Consider the following 16,853-nt stretch of genomic DNA (forward strand, 5'->3'; position numbering starts at 1 on the left):
CAGCATTGTTGCCATACCCAATGTGTATGTTAGTATCCCAGGGTCAGTATCAACGCTTGTGTCTCTATTCCTGTGTTTCCTGTCAGGGCTCTTGTGTTATTATCCCAGCTTCAATGTCCCCATGGCAGTAACCATTTGTCAGTAGCCCCTCGTTGTGTACCCATAGTTAGTGCCCTTGTGCCAGTTTTACTCTTTTGTGTTACTTTCCTTGAGTTGTGTCTATTCTTCTTACTGTCACTATCCTATTGTCACTTTGTCAGTCACCCATTGTCACTGCTTCATGCCATTGTCTCAGGAATAATGCTTGTGTCCTCTGTCAGTTTTCCAGTGTCACTGTCCCCAAGTCAATATCACCCTGGAAGTGCTGGTGCCAGTGTCAGTGTCCAAATAGCTGCATCCCAGTGACAGTGTTCCAGTGTCATTGCGCTTGAGTAGGGGGTTGCCAAGTGATTGCTGGTACTCCTCGGTCAGTGTCCTAGTGTCAATTTATATGAACCATGTCAACATTCCAATATTATTATCCGCAAGTCAACGTCACCCAGCGCTTAATTTGAGCCAGTGGTTTCTGATGATGGGCACTGGCCCTTAATTCTGAACACCAGCACTTAACCTGCCACATGGTGGCACCCTTTGTTTAATTTAATGATACAGTAACAGTTATTTATTAATTCAATATACATTAGAAATGACTAATATCTGCTGCCCAGACCATTCCTATAGCTTTGGGAGGCCATAAATAGTGTGACTTGTCACACTTGTAGGAGGGGGATGGTTAGTCGTTGTGTTGGTAGTGTCATTGGCAGCACTGGCAGAGGTAATGGGCTGGTGTAAGCTGCAGTCATCTTCTCGTAAGATCCCTGGTACTTCCCCCCCCCCACAATTTAAGCACTGAATTGTCCCCATGCCAGTGCCACTGTGTCAGTATTCTAGTGTCCTTGTAACAGTGACAGTGTCTCAGTGTTAATGTCCTTGCGTCAGAGGCCCTGTCAGTATCCACATGTCAATACAGTATTGTTGCATCCCCAGTCAGTTTCCCTGTGTCATTACCTGTGTTCTGTGTCTGTTCTCATATTGTGTCCTAGTGTCACTGTCTGTCAGTAACATTATGTTTTAGCATCCCTCTTTGAGTCTCCCAGTGAAATTGTCCTGTGACAGTGTCCTAGGGTTAGGTTTTATGCCCTAAGTGAGCGTACCAGTCTCGCTGTTCCCATGTCCATATTGGAGCTCCTGTTTACGGGTCCTCTGGGTCAGAGTCCTATTGTGAGTGTGGATTTGCCTGTGACAGGCCTGTTTACAAGTGACCCTGTGTCAGTGAGCCCCCTGCTAGTGCCCTCAGGCCAGTACCCCTTAAAAGCATTGCCATTGCCAATAGTTTTGGCATTAGCAGCCACTCTTTCGGTTTTGTCAATGCTTGTTTTGTCAGGGTTTTTGAAAAACGTTATTTTTGAAGAAGCTGCCAGTCTCTTGTCGCAGTAGGAAAAAAACATTAGCTAAAAACTCAAATATTTTTTGGTCTCAAAAGCATAAATTGTCATAGGAGTCCATGGCATTGAAGAGAACTATGTTGTGTGTGATTGTGCTCTTTGTAAAAGGATTGAATGCTGTCACTCACAGTAAATTCAGCCAATGGTTGAAGTGGGCTGACCCATTGCCCCAGGATGTATGCTGTAGTGAGCAGAAGAAAATGTGAATGGCCCAATAGCAGATCGATGGATAAAGAGGCCTAGCTATACACAAGTATATTATACCTATAATCTTTTGTCACATCAAAAGATCGTGCTAACGCCAGAGCTAAACATCACTGATCAACATGATGCTGTGCTCCACTGTCTGTAGCAAAACTTCTTAAAGCGCGAAGGGTCTGGCACGACTAAAAATGCTAACAAAATAAAATTCAATTTGACGTTGTTTTTAAGGCTTCTTGCTGGTTCATAACTGGAGAGCAGCTTAGCTAACATCTCCATTCATGGACGTTGCATGCATTAATCCTTTTTTGTTTCTCTTAGAGGACTGTTGCAGGAGCTGCAGCGCCCTCGGATGCTGCTCGAGGCGATTTCTCTGCATCTCTGCAGCGGTGCTGCTGGTTCTAGCAGTTATCGCTGTTGCCATTGGCTGTGCTACTACATTTGGAATTCCGGCGCGTACTCCAGGTCAGAAAAGTGCTCGCTCCCTTACCTATGTACTATGGTTGTATCACCGGCCTTTCGATGTCACTGTGCATGCTACACGCAACGTGCTTTCCTCCTACATCGATAAAAATGGAAACCCAGGGGTGTAAATACCAGTGGTGCAGCCGGTGCAATGCACCAGGGCCTACGGGTGAGAAGGGACCCACTGCAACAGCGCCTTGAGCCCTGAGAGGGCACCTGAATAATCATGCTGGAGTCCCCGAGCACGAGATGAACAGAGGAGCACTTAAGATGACTTTCAGTTTTGTTTCTCTGCTGTCACATTTATCGTGTGTACAAAGACAGGTCAAATGTGAGTCTAGGCTTCTGACAAATTGCTGCTTATTCTTTTAATATGGAGACTGGTGTTTACTTCTCTTATTTCTTACTGCAAGGTGTGAAGAGTTTGTGAAGTGAACTATGTGAAAATCTTGATGATGTTGAAGAAAAAGCTGTAGGATGTTGTCTTCTCACACACAACATTCAAATACTCTGTACAGATATTTCAAAACAAATAGAGCAGAAAGCAAAAATGAAGCAGTTTTTTCTAATTCTAATGTATGATGGAAACAAAGATTGTAATAGGTTTAAAATACATCAAGACACTTTACGTGGTGATGCACAAATGACAAACATATGCAATATAGTTTGATCAGTAAATTTGTACGCTTGTGCAAATTTAGATGTTATAAAATTGGAAACTATGCTGCCTATATATTGTAGCTAAAGGAGGCAATAAATGGTGCTGGTCTGTGCCACATATATTCCATGTCTTTAAAGGAAGCTTCCAGTGGCCCTGCAGTACCACACTTTTTTGTGTCTTTGAAGGACGCTTGCACTGGCTGGTCCTGCAGTACCACACTTGTTCCATGTCTTTGAAGGAAGCTTGCACTGGCTGGTCCTGCAGTACCACACTTTTTTGTGTCTTTGAAGGAAGCTTGCACTGGCTGGTCCTGCAGTACCACACTTGTTCCATGTCTTTGAAGGAAGCTTGCACTGGCTGGTCCTGCAGTACCACACTTGTTCCATGTCTTTGAAGGAAGCTTCCAGTGGCCCTGCAGTACCACACTTGTTCCATGTCTTTGAAGGAAGCTTGCACTGGCTGGTCCTGCAGTACCACACTTGTTCCATGTCTTTGAAGGAAGCTTGCACTGGCTGGTCCTGCAGTACTACACTTGTTCCATGTCTTTGAAGGAAGCGTGCACTGGCTGCTCCTGCACTACCACACTTGTTCCATGTCTTTGAAGAAAGCTTGCACTGGCCCTGCACTAGTCCTAAATATTAGGAGGGAGGGTAGGAGAAAGCTTCCTTTAACCAAATTGCTACCGGCCACCATGTCACCTTCCCAAAATGGTGACACTCTGAGTTAAACAACTAGTTATATATTTGGGTTGCAAGCCCAAATGGTCATTGGCCAAAAAGAGCCCAAATGAGACCCGGGCTGCACCACTGGCCCAAAAACCCCGAGGGGGGCTACCTGCAGTTGGCTGCCACCCCAAAGCCTCATTGTTCACCCACCTTCAGCTTCTGAAATCTTTGGGCGGGATTTACAGTGGCTAACTCACATTTACAGTGCTAACTGGGACGCAAACCGGGGTCACACATGCTGCGCACCCAGGCACCTTCCCTCGTGTACGACAAAATGTCAAGCGCTTGGGTAATATGTTTTCATGTCTTGGCACCCTTGAGCCACGTGGCTGGAGAGACAAACCTTCTCATCTTGCCCCTAAAATTCCACCAACATCGTCATGAAGCTAAGTTCGTGGAAAATTAAAACTATTTGATTATTTCTACTCTTGCTAAAGGAGTAGAAATCAAATTGTGTACGATGTACACCAGTACTGCATGGATGTTGGTGTAAAGGCCACCACAGTACATAAAGCTGACGTTTTATCCCTTTCGGGCATTGCAACTGCCCCAGAAACGTGTCGGAAATGACGCAACGGAAGGACAGCCCGAAGTGGGCTCATAAACATGTAAGTTCCTGTGTTTCTATAGTGACACCGGTACTGCTAATTCTGTGCACAGCCCAACTGAGCATGAACCCGTAGTTTAAGATGGAAGGAAGCAGGCGGGCTTTTGTACAAACATTTTACATCGGAAGTGCTTGCAGCGCGCAGTGTACGCTGATAAGTACTAACAGCTTACACCTGGAATGGTTACTACCTGCCCTAGGCAGGAATTAACTATTTATTGCTTTGTTTGCAACAGCAAAAATGGTCATAAAGTAAGTATATGTGTGCTTTGCGATTCGTAATATAAATTACGAACCGCCGAGCACGTTGTCTTCTTGCACGTGATGCTGAATAATCTTAAAAATTTGAAAACTCCAAACCCCGCGGCAGAAAGCGGCATGTAAAAGAAATACATTTTAAAAGGACATTTGCTTATTCACAGCAAATAAAGATCATGTACTGTTTTCTTTTCTTCTTTGATTTTAGTAAACCGCTACTGCATGACGTCAGCTAATCAGCCGGGCTTTCTGTGTGACGACAGAGTCACCTGCATCTCGGCCTCGAATGTCTGCAATGGAGTGAAGGGCTGTTTAAACGGAGAAGACGAGGAGCCCACTTTATGCAGTAAGCATCATTTGTTTGTTATGCCTTTGATAGAATGTCTTATCCAGTGGGAATTTTTAAAGCCGCTCATGCAGACAGGGCACAACCACAGATGGACTGCAACGTCACCAGCCTGGGCCAAGACGTGTATGCGGTACATAACCCACCAGAGATGAATGGAGGACAGGGTTGATGAAAGCAGAAATACACGAAAGGGTGACATACAGTATTAATGGCAACGTGAGTGTCTTTCGACAAATATGGCAACCCCTGGTGGCGATTACCAACACAGCTTGAGATCCCGGAACACCCCAGACAAGTACATATGGAGCAAGCGATCTACAATACTCACTTATCTATGGAAACACACTGACACCAAAACTATGGCGAACCGGAAGTGGGAGTTGAGATGGGAATTAGTGAGATGCATGGAAATAGCAGGTGCCCCACTACTGCTTTATACAATTGCCAAGACCATGACTCTACAGGGGAGAATCTTGGAATAGATTCAAACACTCATGGTCCTCTGTGAGTACTGTGGGGACTTACGAATTACTAAATGTGATTGACAGAACAGGATCTAGATTCAGTTCCTTGTTATCCCATCGAGAGATGTTAGGCCAGGACCCATTAGTCTACTATGATATTTATTCAGTTTCCCTCCCCATTCCCTTTCCCTATAATCCCGCTACCCCTTCCAGTCCCCCTAGTTGTGATCCACTTGGCTCATGCTGTCACCTCATCTCCCTTCTCAGTAGCACTTTGGCATAGATGATCTGTATCAAGTTTCATTTAGTTAATAGGCTACAGATACCAGTTAGCATAGGGATATAGTAGTAGAAGGTAGTACACTATCATATAGCGCTTCATATGTCGCAAGACGCTGTAACCACAATGTACCTTATGACGATTCTATTTATTGCTTCCTGGAAATAGTTAATTAAAATAATGACTAAATTCATGCTTAAAAAAATGGAGAACGTTCATGCCGTTAACTTCCTGTTAACTTCCTGCTGTAATCTGCCTGCTTCTTTTTCTGGTCTCCCTGCCGATAGCTTCAACTGTCTGTTGCAAACAGCATTGCATACAATACTAAACAGAGTAGGCTTTAGGTCAGTTCTTTGCTCGTGGCTGGATGGCTTTCTTGTCTGTCTCCATCGCCTTATCTTGAATGGATGACATCCCTCTGAATTCTTATGTTTGTCTGACCTTGTAGCAGTTTCACTTTACCACTGCTGTTCACTGGCTGAGTTGTATTCTTCCACCGTGGATGTCATGGAACTGTTCTTCATTTTTTTAGGTCTCGCCTAGCGTTGCAGCACTTGCGTTGCTCGCCGGCGAGAGATATTGTGGATGAGGGGTTTTCAGAAGGGGACTCGAAGCCCCGCTCCTCATTTTCATTGGCTTGCGTCACCGCTTATGTAAAACGGTGGCCTGCCATTGGAAACGGGGTATTTTTGTTACCGCCCTTTCGCCTTTTCGTCCGGCCCCTCCGGACTGGCTCGTCTTCTTTGCGGCTGTCGCAACGTAATTTCTTATTTTTATTAGGGGGCCATCTGTTTTCACTCAGCCGCGTGTTTATTTTTGCATCGCGCTTTCACTTAAAGTGAAAGCGCGATGCAAATATAAACAAGCGGCTGAGTGAAAACAGATGGCGAGCGCTTGTTCTTTGTGCGCGTGCAATGGGTGAAGTTTCAAAGTGTGTAATGTGTGACTTTTCAGTTTTTCGCTCTCCCCACTGCATTGTTTTGGCCGCTTCTCTAACATATTGAGGGGGCTCCGCCCATCCCAACTCGAGCCATACTCGGCTGTCCAGCCTTCTTCTGATCCACCACAGATAGGACAGCCCCTTTAGATATTGATACATGCGCAATTTTAACTTTCCTATGCTCAAGAACCAGCCATGTGCAGACACAAACACACTTAAACACATTCAGGGCACCAAGCGTGTGCAGCACAGCGCGCTCTGTGCTGAAAGTTTTAATTAACGTTAAGGCTCAGCTGAGGTACGCTGCGGGGGGGACCTGGGTTGAATAATGCCGCAATGACCTTAAGCGCTTTACGTGAGCACCAGTTACTTATGCCACAGGATTGTGGACCCTACGCTGCACCCGCTTCTTTGAGCTCCAAAGGCGGCAGCTCTAGGCGCTACGCGACAACCTCTCCCACGTTAACTATCTGGGAATATTCTATTGGGCACACTCTCTTCTCGAAATTTAATAAATACCCAATTAAACATGTTCAGTGCTGACCAGTAATACCCTCTAGATACCATGTCCTCACTAACTGATTTGTTTTACAAGAGCCTTCATTCACACTTCCGGCCCGGGCTCACCTTAACAGGCCGAAGCTTCCTTGTGACCACCTCACGGCCTCTGAGTGCTGCAAAGACGCGGACCTCAATAGTGATTTTCATGTCCCTTTCACAGCGACTCAGGCATCGACCCCAAAACCTGGATGCCACTGGATATCGCACCGACGCCGGGGCCCGAACCCGGTTCCTCAGTTCCCAGGTCAATATCTCTGGCTGTAAGTCGACATCCTCGCTTACTTCCAGTTCTCTGGTGAAGCGCCTTGAGTCGTGCTGTGGGGAACGCTGCTTCAGGAAACCGCCCAACAACCAGGTAAGGGGCAGAGTGGCACTAGATTTCTACATCATGGTGTTGCCACTAGAAATTCTCGGCGTTGATCCCCCAGCTCCATGATGTAGAGTGAGCTGCCCCAGGGGTAGTGTTGCCCTATATCCCCCCTTTCGTCTTCTCACCCTTGGCCTGGAAAGGGGGAGGGGGTGCCACCCTATTGGGTGATTCGAACACTTGCCGGGCCCCACTATTGCGCGGCGCTTCCTGGTGACGCAAACCAGTTCTTTTCCTTTTCGGGCTCTGGCGGCCATTATGGTGCCAGCCCTCGAGGCCCCCTTCGGGGGCGGCCTCTGCTATTTTCAGTTGCATCCCTTTGCTCGTCCTTGTGTACGCAGGAAGTGCCTGAGATGGGGTTGTGGCCTCACCTGCCTATTGTTTGCAACTGATGAGACGGGGCTCCATCCCACAGGATGAAAGGCACATGAAGACGCCATTAGTGGCTACTAAGTGCTATGTAAATGTGACCTTAATGTCCATACACACCTGCCCTCTTGCCCCCGAGTATGTACATGAAGTGGTGCATGACGAGGACGTGTGTCAGTCAGTGACACTGAATTATTCGTCCTCGCTGGTAAACAGATTGGCTAGTGGCTCATCAATGATTTTTCCAGCACGGTTTCTTTTCTTAGCATTGCAAGTATGTAAAATGCAAAATGTTCTCCCTTGAGCTGCAACCAGAAACTGTGCAGCAGCCTGCAGCAGACCCATGCAGCTTCTGTGTACCTGGCGAGGCAGCTACTCCGAGGACTGTTTTTTGTCCAAGTAGTGTCCAAAACCAATGAATAACGTTGTATTGTTGGTACTGGTAGTGCCCACGCAGCACTGATCAAAGCCCTGCTCACTTACAGAATAGGTGTTCTTCCATTTGATGCTGCTACCTGCAGCCAGGATAGGTGGGATCTGGGATTTAAGAAGAACCCATTTAGTTCGATCCTTTTGGGCTCCAGTCTCTGCTGCACATTTATGCACCGTGTGCTCTTGGAAGAACCACTTACAAGGAGTCCATATCAGTCTCATCTGCTAGAACATGCTGACAGTTCTGCAGGTTAGTTCCAGTACTTTTCACATCTCTTAAGTAATGGAAAGTTGGGGGCGAGACGCATTGTTTTAAAACATGAGTAAAATCATAGGCACTTCCTTCTGCATTCCTTGGGCGTTTGGGTCGTTGCCTCAGTTCCGGGCCCTAGGTAAGTTTTCTAATAAGCATTTGCAATGAAATCGGTCTCCCATTGCCATTGTAAATGACACTGCCTTTTATTTATGTGTTTCGCAAATCTGCAAGTGGTGTGTAAACACAGTTTGTACTTATAGTCCTTGCTTATGCAAAGCAAGGTTTTTTTTTTTAAACTTTATTTATTTTTTGTAAACAAATCAATAAAGAGATCTCATCAATGGTACATTTGTCTTGTGTGTGAAAATTACATTTCGATGGCAATACACCCGTGCCTGTTAACAATTTGGAAGCCTGGCTCCAAGCAGGACTATCATATCTTCTATTACAGCAGTCTGATCTATCAGAATCCATGTGATTAAACAATGTATGCAAAGCAAGTTTGGCAGTAAAACAGGCACAGTTACTGCACACCTTGCTTCTCGTAAGCAACAACTATAAGTACAAAGTGCGTGTTCACGCACCAATTGTAGGTTTTCTAAACACATTCAATAAAGGCATTGCCATTTACAATGCCAAAAGCTCAAACTCTCGCAAATGCGAGACCTATTGCATTGCAAATGCTTGTTTCTTTCAGTTCTCATGTCGCGCTCTATGAAAGAGCATGCCGTGTTTCCTGCTCTCTTTGCTTCGCACAAAGAGCTCGCTTGCTCTCTTTCCATCGTTCCTCCAGCCTTCCCTGCTCCATCTCTCTCCTCTCACCCTTCATTGGTAAATGTGGCACCGAGCTCGTTGTGCTCCGTGTAGTGATCTCTCTCTGTCTCATTCTCTGCCTCTCTTGCCCCCATCGCCCCCTGAGCTCTTCGGCTGTTTTCCAGATGTTTGTTACCAGTGCGAGCCAAGCCTGTGAATCACAGCAGAGCAGCCACCAGAGTGCGGCCTGGAAACAAGTGAAGGGGCGGGACCAAGAGATGGGGGAGCAGGTGTGACCTGGACAAGGCAAGCGTGGGGCGATGAGGTTGTGTAGGCCTGCTTCTTAGAGCCTCTCGACAAAACCCCGAGGGAACAGTAACGGAACAATGCAACCTTCCAGACAGCAACCTGTGACAAACACACGAAGGACAGTAAATTCACTAAAGGAGTGTGACCCAAAGACCTATCAATACTTTTTGTACTTTTTTAAGTATTCATGACATAACGTCCCCCCGCCAGCTAACGTTATCTGTTACAAGACATAGCAATCAGGGTACAACAAATGCATGGAGTTTTACAATTTTTTTGGACCAGATGGTTAATTGCTTGTAAGTTCTTTTGTAAAAAGACGGGACAAGGATCAAATATGTAATGCCCTTGAATGCGCAGCATCAGTGGTATATAACAATATTTAATTAAGTGTAACAGTCAATCAATCAATCAAAAATTCTTTATTCGGTTATTTTTCATACCATAAAAATAACCATACCGCAATAGGTTTCTCACAATCAAACACGACCATACAAATTATGCATAAAATCCATTGAAAAACTAATTATAAAAAACAATAATACACATCATATATAAAAGGATAACAACATAGCTTAATTCGAAAAAATATAGTCTTCTCCTAATCTTTAGAGTCGTTTTAAAAAAAGAGATTATATGAAAACGGACTTCAATTGATTATTTTATTTTTTTAAATACCATAGCTGGAATTATCCTCCGGACAGTGGCGGCTGGTGGGTTTGGAAAGTGGTGCGGCGAAAAAATGGGGGCAGGGGGGAGGTGGGGATTCTTTGTTTATAGCGCAGATCTCAAGCTGGGAACACATGTCTCGACTGAGGGAAGCAGCACATGTCCTCCCAGCACCTACTCAACGTTCATTATAAATGCACATAGTCTGTTCTCATCATAAATACAAACATGGCGCCATGTCCGATGCACCACACACCTTACCTGCTATAATGCAGAAAACGTCACAAACACACACAGTTTGAAACTAAATGCATATTATCAAGAAATTTAGTATTTTCTCCTCGAGAGCCCTTTCAAGACAGACACCCAGCACCAAAGACTTAAACGTAACCAGCAGTTACAACAGGTGAGTAAAAGGCCATGTTAATACACCCATGACGCGCAGCACGGAGTCCCACAAAAAGAGAAGAGAGCCTCGGAATAACAGAACATAGCATTTGAAAAGAAACAAACAAACAATATCAATTAACCTCTTCAGTGTCCATGACGAGATAGTCTTGTCATGGAGCACGGTTGCGCTGTGCCCATGACGAGACTATCTCGTCATGAACCCCGCCCGCTAATGCAACGCCCGGCACAGGGCGGGGAAAGGGCGGGGCACTGAAGGGGTTAAGAAATGGGAAGGCACACGATCGATGGCTGATAGAAGGGAGCATAGGATGCATTGTAGTGCCCTCATTTCAATAAATTCATAAAACATGCCCTCTCAGCCAAGCTGCTGGATGGAGCCAAGGCTTTGGTGTACAATGAAACACATACTGGCAAAATAGAAATGTACACTTTTATGTCTCAAACTCCAGCAGCAGCCCCACTTAATAGAGGGTCAACACCGCATTTTTTACCTCGAGGTTGCCAACCCTTTACTCCAGTTCAATGTGCAACAAGTTTCTGTCCCAGAAGTCCCTTCTAGGCCTGTTTTAAGGGCATAGCACCGCGTGAAAAATTCTGCAGTACAATGCAGGCCTTGGTCGTATTTTCACAAAAATACACAGTGGCAATTGACTGCACACAGTCGCGGCTCGCGGGGGGTGGGGGGGGAGTCGCGCACGGTGGGGGAATGAAATATTTAAAAGAAAACTTACCTCACAGCCGGTCCACGGGTCCACGCCACCTCTCAGACCTCTGATCGCCTGGGCGCCTTCACTAACGGTACTGGAGGGGCCTGCCAACCCCTCTCAGCCAATCCTGGCGCTGCCAGCAGCGCCAGGATTGGCTGAGGGCACAGCTTACGCTACACCCGCCGCCTGCCCAATAGGAGACCGAGGGGCTCCTAATGGGCATGCGCAAGGCAATAAAAACACAAGTACGCATGACTGGGCACGGGCTAAAAATTAATCTCCATGCCCACTCATGCGCACTTGTGCTGCCTTTCCCTGGCTTGTGACAATGCATGTCAGTCAACATGACGCCAGACCGCCCACGGTCCGACGTCATGCTGACTGACATGCATTGTCAGTTAGTTCTCCCCACCCTCGGAGTCTCTGAACTTAAGTAAACTAAGTTCAGAGACACCGAGGGAGCTGCGGGCGCGGGATGGTGCGCGGGGGCGGGGGGGGCTACGCCCCAACGCCCCAATGGACGATCCGCGCCTGCCTCCGGAGCTACTCCTCCATTACAGCGGAGCAGCGTTGCCACATTAAAAAATGCCCCCAGAAAAGCCCCAGAGCTGAAAAATAAAATCGTGATAAAGTTTATTTATTAGCATTTTATTTTTCATCAACCCGTTGCAAACCAAGTGTCAGGATGAAGCAGGGCAATTGCTGCTGAGTGGCAGCAGCGAGCCGTGCACTTAAGTTTAAAATGCACATGTCATTTTGGCCGGCTGTCTTGTGATAGATTTTAAACCTCTCTAACCTAGCTGTCTAAGACATGTGTTAGTGAAAGTATAGGCCTCTAGTGCTCTTTAGAGCGCTGAGAGAGGCTGCTCCCTCCAATCCTGGTTCTTCTCTCATGCTGGTTAACAGCATGTGAAGAGCACGAGGATTGGTTAGGGGAGTTGGAGAGGTCCCACATTGGAGCCTCGAGGAGAGAAGACTGGAACACCCAAGCGAAAAGGATGTTGTGCAGCAAGACAAGGAGGTAAGAACTTATTTCTTTTAATTATTTTCCTACAACCCATTTGCCCGCCTCACCATTCGGTGTGCATGCCAGCCGCCACTCTATATCCTTTAATAGGTAGTCCTAGTCCACAGTATAACACTCATCAAGGCGCCACTGCACAAGGCAACTTGTATATATGCATAGGATTATTTGTCTTCCCTCCTAGATGTGAAACCCTGCCTTGGCCAGTTATGATTTACATTAAAGCCATATTGGCATAGAGGATATGTTCTAGGACCCAGCACTGACCATACCAAGAACAACCACTGAAAGGGTACACTAAGGCCCACATTACAAGTCTCCTCTCAATACCACTTTGGGAGAAACTTGAGTTTTTGAAAAAATAATTATTACAAGTAATGCTGGTATATTATGTGCAGTATTAATCTTGGTAATACTGGGCACATATCCACTTGGTCAAGCTTATTGAAATTAGTCTGTCAAAAAAACCTGGAATTTCAGGGATGGCAGCCAGTAACCATTGCCATAACAGTTATTTATGCATGTTATTTTCTATTCCACAGAGAGGTCTACGGGGGATTACGTTTAATCCCACAGTAATTCTGCATACCAGAATAACGATACCAGCAGTTTTGTTAATTTCAGGTGCAGTAATAATACACTGGTTTGATTGCATTATTCGAGATACAGGCTTAAAGAGAGGGTTTGCAGGTAATGCAGGAAGAGATTCCCCTCCATAGATCCATTGATCTCATAATATTGAGCCCATTTGTTAGAAATTGGTTTTCTGGTTGGCAGAAACACAATCCTAGTCAGGGTAAGTCAGATACACACTTTAAATTAACCTGTGCTCACCCTCTGGTAGCTTGGCGCAGAGCAGCCAAGCTTAACTTAAAATGTGTATCTGGCTTACCCTGATTGGGATTGTGGTATCTGCTTGTACAAGGTGAATACTCTGCCTACAAGAAACACAATTTCTCACATTGGTGATCAGCGGTGAGGATAAGACTGGTGTTAATGCAGTGCTTTACAGGGACTTGGTGTACACTACTACTCCATATAGAGACCAATTTGAAACTTTTTCAAATTTCTCTAATTTACATCTTTGATTTATCCAAAAATCTTTTTCCCAAAACTCATTTTTAAAATCTGCAATGTCTGTGGCCTCATCCAGCAATATGGAATTCAAGCTCTCTAATCTGGAGACCTCCACAATAGCCCAGCTCAAGATGGTCTGCCAAGAAAGATGGGTGTTCACTAAGGGACGTGCCAAGAAGGCAGAGCTTCAGAAACCCTTAAGAGCATGGGCAGCAGCCCGCCAGACCAACCCAGATGAGGGGGTCTAGGGGTCAGAGTATGAGGAGGAATTGGAGCAGGGCCTGTCTGGAGGTCTTGTCTTGCAGCCTGCTGATGTGGGGGTTAACATCCTGCCAGGACTGAAAGTCCACTCAAGACCAGGCATCATTGTGTCTTCAAGAAACCGATTCCCAGTGGAGCTGGAGGACAGGATGGAGGAGTGAAAGCTAAAACCAGAGCTTGCCAAGTTTAAATAAGACATGGAGCAGGCCCTTGCAAAACTAGAGAAGGAGCAGGCCCTTGCCAAACTGGAGAAATAACAAGCTCTGGAGGAGAACAAGCTAGCCATGGAGGGGAGAAAGATGGCTCATGAGTTCAGTATGAGTGAGGTGGACATAAGAGCACTACAGGTGGGGTCCAGCGATAATGGTGGCTGCATACCCACAGTGTCCACTGGTAAAATAAAAGGGTCCACATCCAAAAAGACTTGAGTTATGTGGTGGGGGATGACATAGACAAATGGTTTGCAGCCTATGAGGTGACTCTAGGAGTGCACAAGGTCCCTGAGGATTCCTGGGAAGGTAGTCTATAGAGGTACAGTCCTACAGTGGGGAGGGACACACTCTTAACACTGGAGGCAGAGGAAGAAACATGCTATACGGCGATCAAAGCCATTCTAGTTAGTAAGTTTGGTCTAACCCTTGAGAGGTATAGGTTGAGGCTCAGGGGCAGCTACAAGATCTCATCATAAGCATGGGTGGATTTCCTCGATTAAATCAGCAAGGCACTAAAGGGCTGAGAGAGGGGCAGCAAGATTTATGAATATTCAGGACTGTACAACTTAATTTTGAAGAAGCACATGCTTGATATTTGTTTTCCAGAGTTACACCAACACCTGGTTGATAGCAAGTTGAGTGACCGTAGGAAACGTGCTGAGGAGGCAGACATCTGAGTCAGCACCAGAGTGTCCAAGAGGGTATCTGGGGGGGACTCCCAAAAGGTGGGTTAGGGTTCCCAACAGAAGAAAGAGGGGGAGAGAAAAAGAAGGAGTTCTCTTCAGGCACCTAGAATGGTTCAGAGGGGAAAGAGTCCCATTCACAATCTGGCCACCAGAAAAAGAGCCCCCCTGACATGAGTCAGACAAAAACTCCCAAATGCTATGAATGTTTTGAGTATGGGCACTACATGGGGGATCCCAAGTGCCCAAAAAGAGCACCACCTCCCACTGGAGGAAAGACACCTGAGGTGGCAAGTATAATGCTTGGGGAGGAGTTTGTCACAGTAAGTGGGGGAAACTCAGAGAGGTTCTCTTCCCTCCTATATATCTACTGTGACTCCTCGAAGGGCTCCTGACACCAGTCGACCTACCCCATCCACCACGCTAACACCATATACCAACAGAAATGTCCAAAAACATTTGACCTCCTGCCCGCAAACTCCTCCCTCCCTTTTGGCTATCGGAACTCCTCCATTTGGTTCACAACATTGATCAACCTAGCCCCACTACCCTACTACTAGCGCATGCCTTCAGAACAGTCACCAAGCCATCGACCCCCTATCCACAAGAACATCCCTCTGTTAGGGATATTGAAACTCTCCACTGTAGGGCTGCCGTACTAACCCAGAGCATCCATAACTCCGTTTTGTAACTAAAAAAACTTCTGCTCCTCACCGAACTCTCCTTCTCGAATTTCAAGCTCCCTCAGAACTCTACTCCTCCCCCCCAACGAGCCCGCCGTCACCCATTACCGCTAGCCCTGAGACACCTGCGCCCTCGCAAACAGCCCTGCCACCTCTCGGAAGAAGAAATTCTGGCCCTCCTTCTTACCTACACATCGCTCCCTGTCTCTCCTAGTCCACCAGATCTCACGGAGGAAGAAGTTCTTGACCTCCTCCTTAGCTACAATTCTGCCCTGGTGACCCCATGCCTCTCAGACCTGAGAGATGAACACGCTATCCGCACAGTAGCAACCAACCCCAACAGAACACCTACCTTCCGTAGCAAAGGAGTCTTCAATAGCAACCTAGCGCTAGTACCCATCACTCCCCCAACCTACGACACTCACCCTGACCCGCCAGCGATCCTGACCGAATCTTGGCTCAATGAATCCTCCTCACCCTCCCTAGACCTCTTAGTCCCTCCCAACTATAACATCGTTAGACTAGACAGGCAGTCTAACAAAAAAGGGGGAGGCATTGCCTGCATCCACCGCTCCAACCTCCACGTTACCGAACTGCTGGCAGATCCAATAGACTCCTGCAAATACCTGGCTCTGTCAGTATGCAGCAACACCACCCAACTGTGCAGTCTGCACATCTTTAACCACCGCCCAGGCAGGAATGACACCTTCACTGACCACCTCTTGGAAGTCATCACAGCCAAGGTTTCACCCAACACTAAAGACATTTTTCTTGGCGATTTCAACCTGCACTGGGATGACCCCAAGGACCCACATGTCAACGTCATCAGAGACTTCCTGGCCGACCAAGCCCTTAGCCAAGTCTGCACAATCCCAACTCACTCAAAAGGCGCCATTCTGGACTGGATCATCGTGAAGGATTCTGCGGTCAAACTTATCTCTATAGACCCATGCGATTGGTCTGACCATCACGCGATCACCTTCCTTCTGCCTGGCACACACAAAACATGGCCTTCACAACCCGTGGTTCCCAAACGTTGGGTTAGAGACACCAAGAACCTGGATCTCAGGAAATTGGCCGCTCGTTGTGAGACTGACCCTCCCCCCCCCCCTCATATCACTATGACCAACAACCTTACTGAACACTATTCTATGGCCATATCCAACATTCTAGATGACCTTGCTCCACTTAAACTAAAAAGAACCCAGATCAAAGATAGGGACCCCTGGTTCAACAGATCCCTAAACAATGAGAGGAGAGCCCTCCGGCAGACAGAACGAAACTGGAAACAGCACCCATTAGCAGCCCATCTAAAAGTTCTCCGCCAGTCCAGAAATGCCTACAACTGGAAAATCCTTAACTCAATAAAAGAATTTTTCAGAACAGAACTGGAGAGCGCCAAGAATAGACTGTACAAACTATTCGAATTGGTCAAACACCAATCTAACAAACTGGCAAAAACCTCTAAAGAAACCCCTAAATCTTTGATATCTTGCGAGGAATTTTTTTCCTTCTTCTCCGACAAGATCATTGCCCTAGGAAATGAACTCTGATCCGCCACTCTCTCCCAAACCCCTCCGACTCTGCCCCTGCTCTCAGCATTGCCCCCCCAGGCATCACCCAAAAACCAAGTGCAGTGGTCCAA

General features: G+C 46.6%; 1 protein-coding gene across 1 annotated transcript in view; it reads left to right on the top strand.

The window, feature by feature from the left end:
- The window catches only part of LDLRAD1 (low density lipoprotein receptor class A domain containing 1), an 89,758-nt gene that overhangs the window by 19,391 nt on the left and 53,514 nt on the right, over positions 1-16,853 (top strand). The window contains exons 2-3 of the mRNA XM_085602578.1: positions 2,007-2,150; positions 4,610-4,747. Coding sequence (XP_085458704.1) covers positions 2,007-2,150; positions 4,610-4,747 — 282 coding nt within the window. The remainder of the gene's footprint in view (positions 1-2,006; positions 2,151-4,609; positions 4,748-16,853) is intronic.

Source organism: Triturus cristatus, chromosome 4_2 (genome assembly GCF_964204655.1).
Source record: "Triturus cristatus chromosome 4_2, aTriCri1.1, whole genome shotgun sequence".
NCBI classification, from domain to species: Eukaryota; Metazoa; Chordata; class Amphibia; order Caudata; family Salamandridae; genus Triturus; species Triturus cristatus.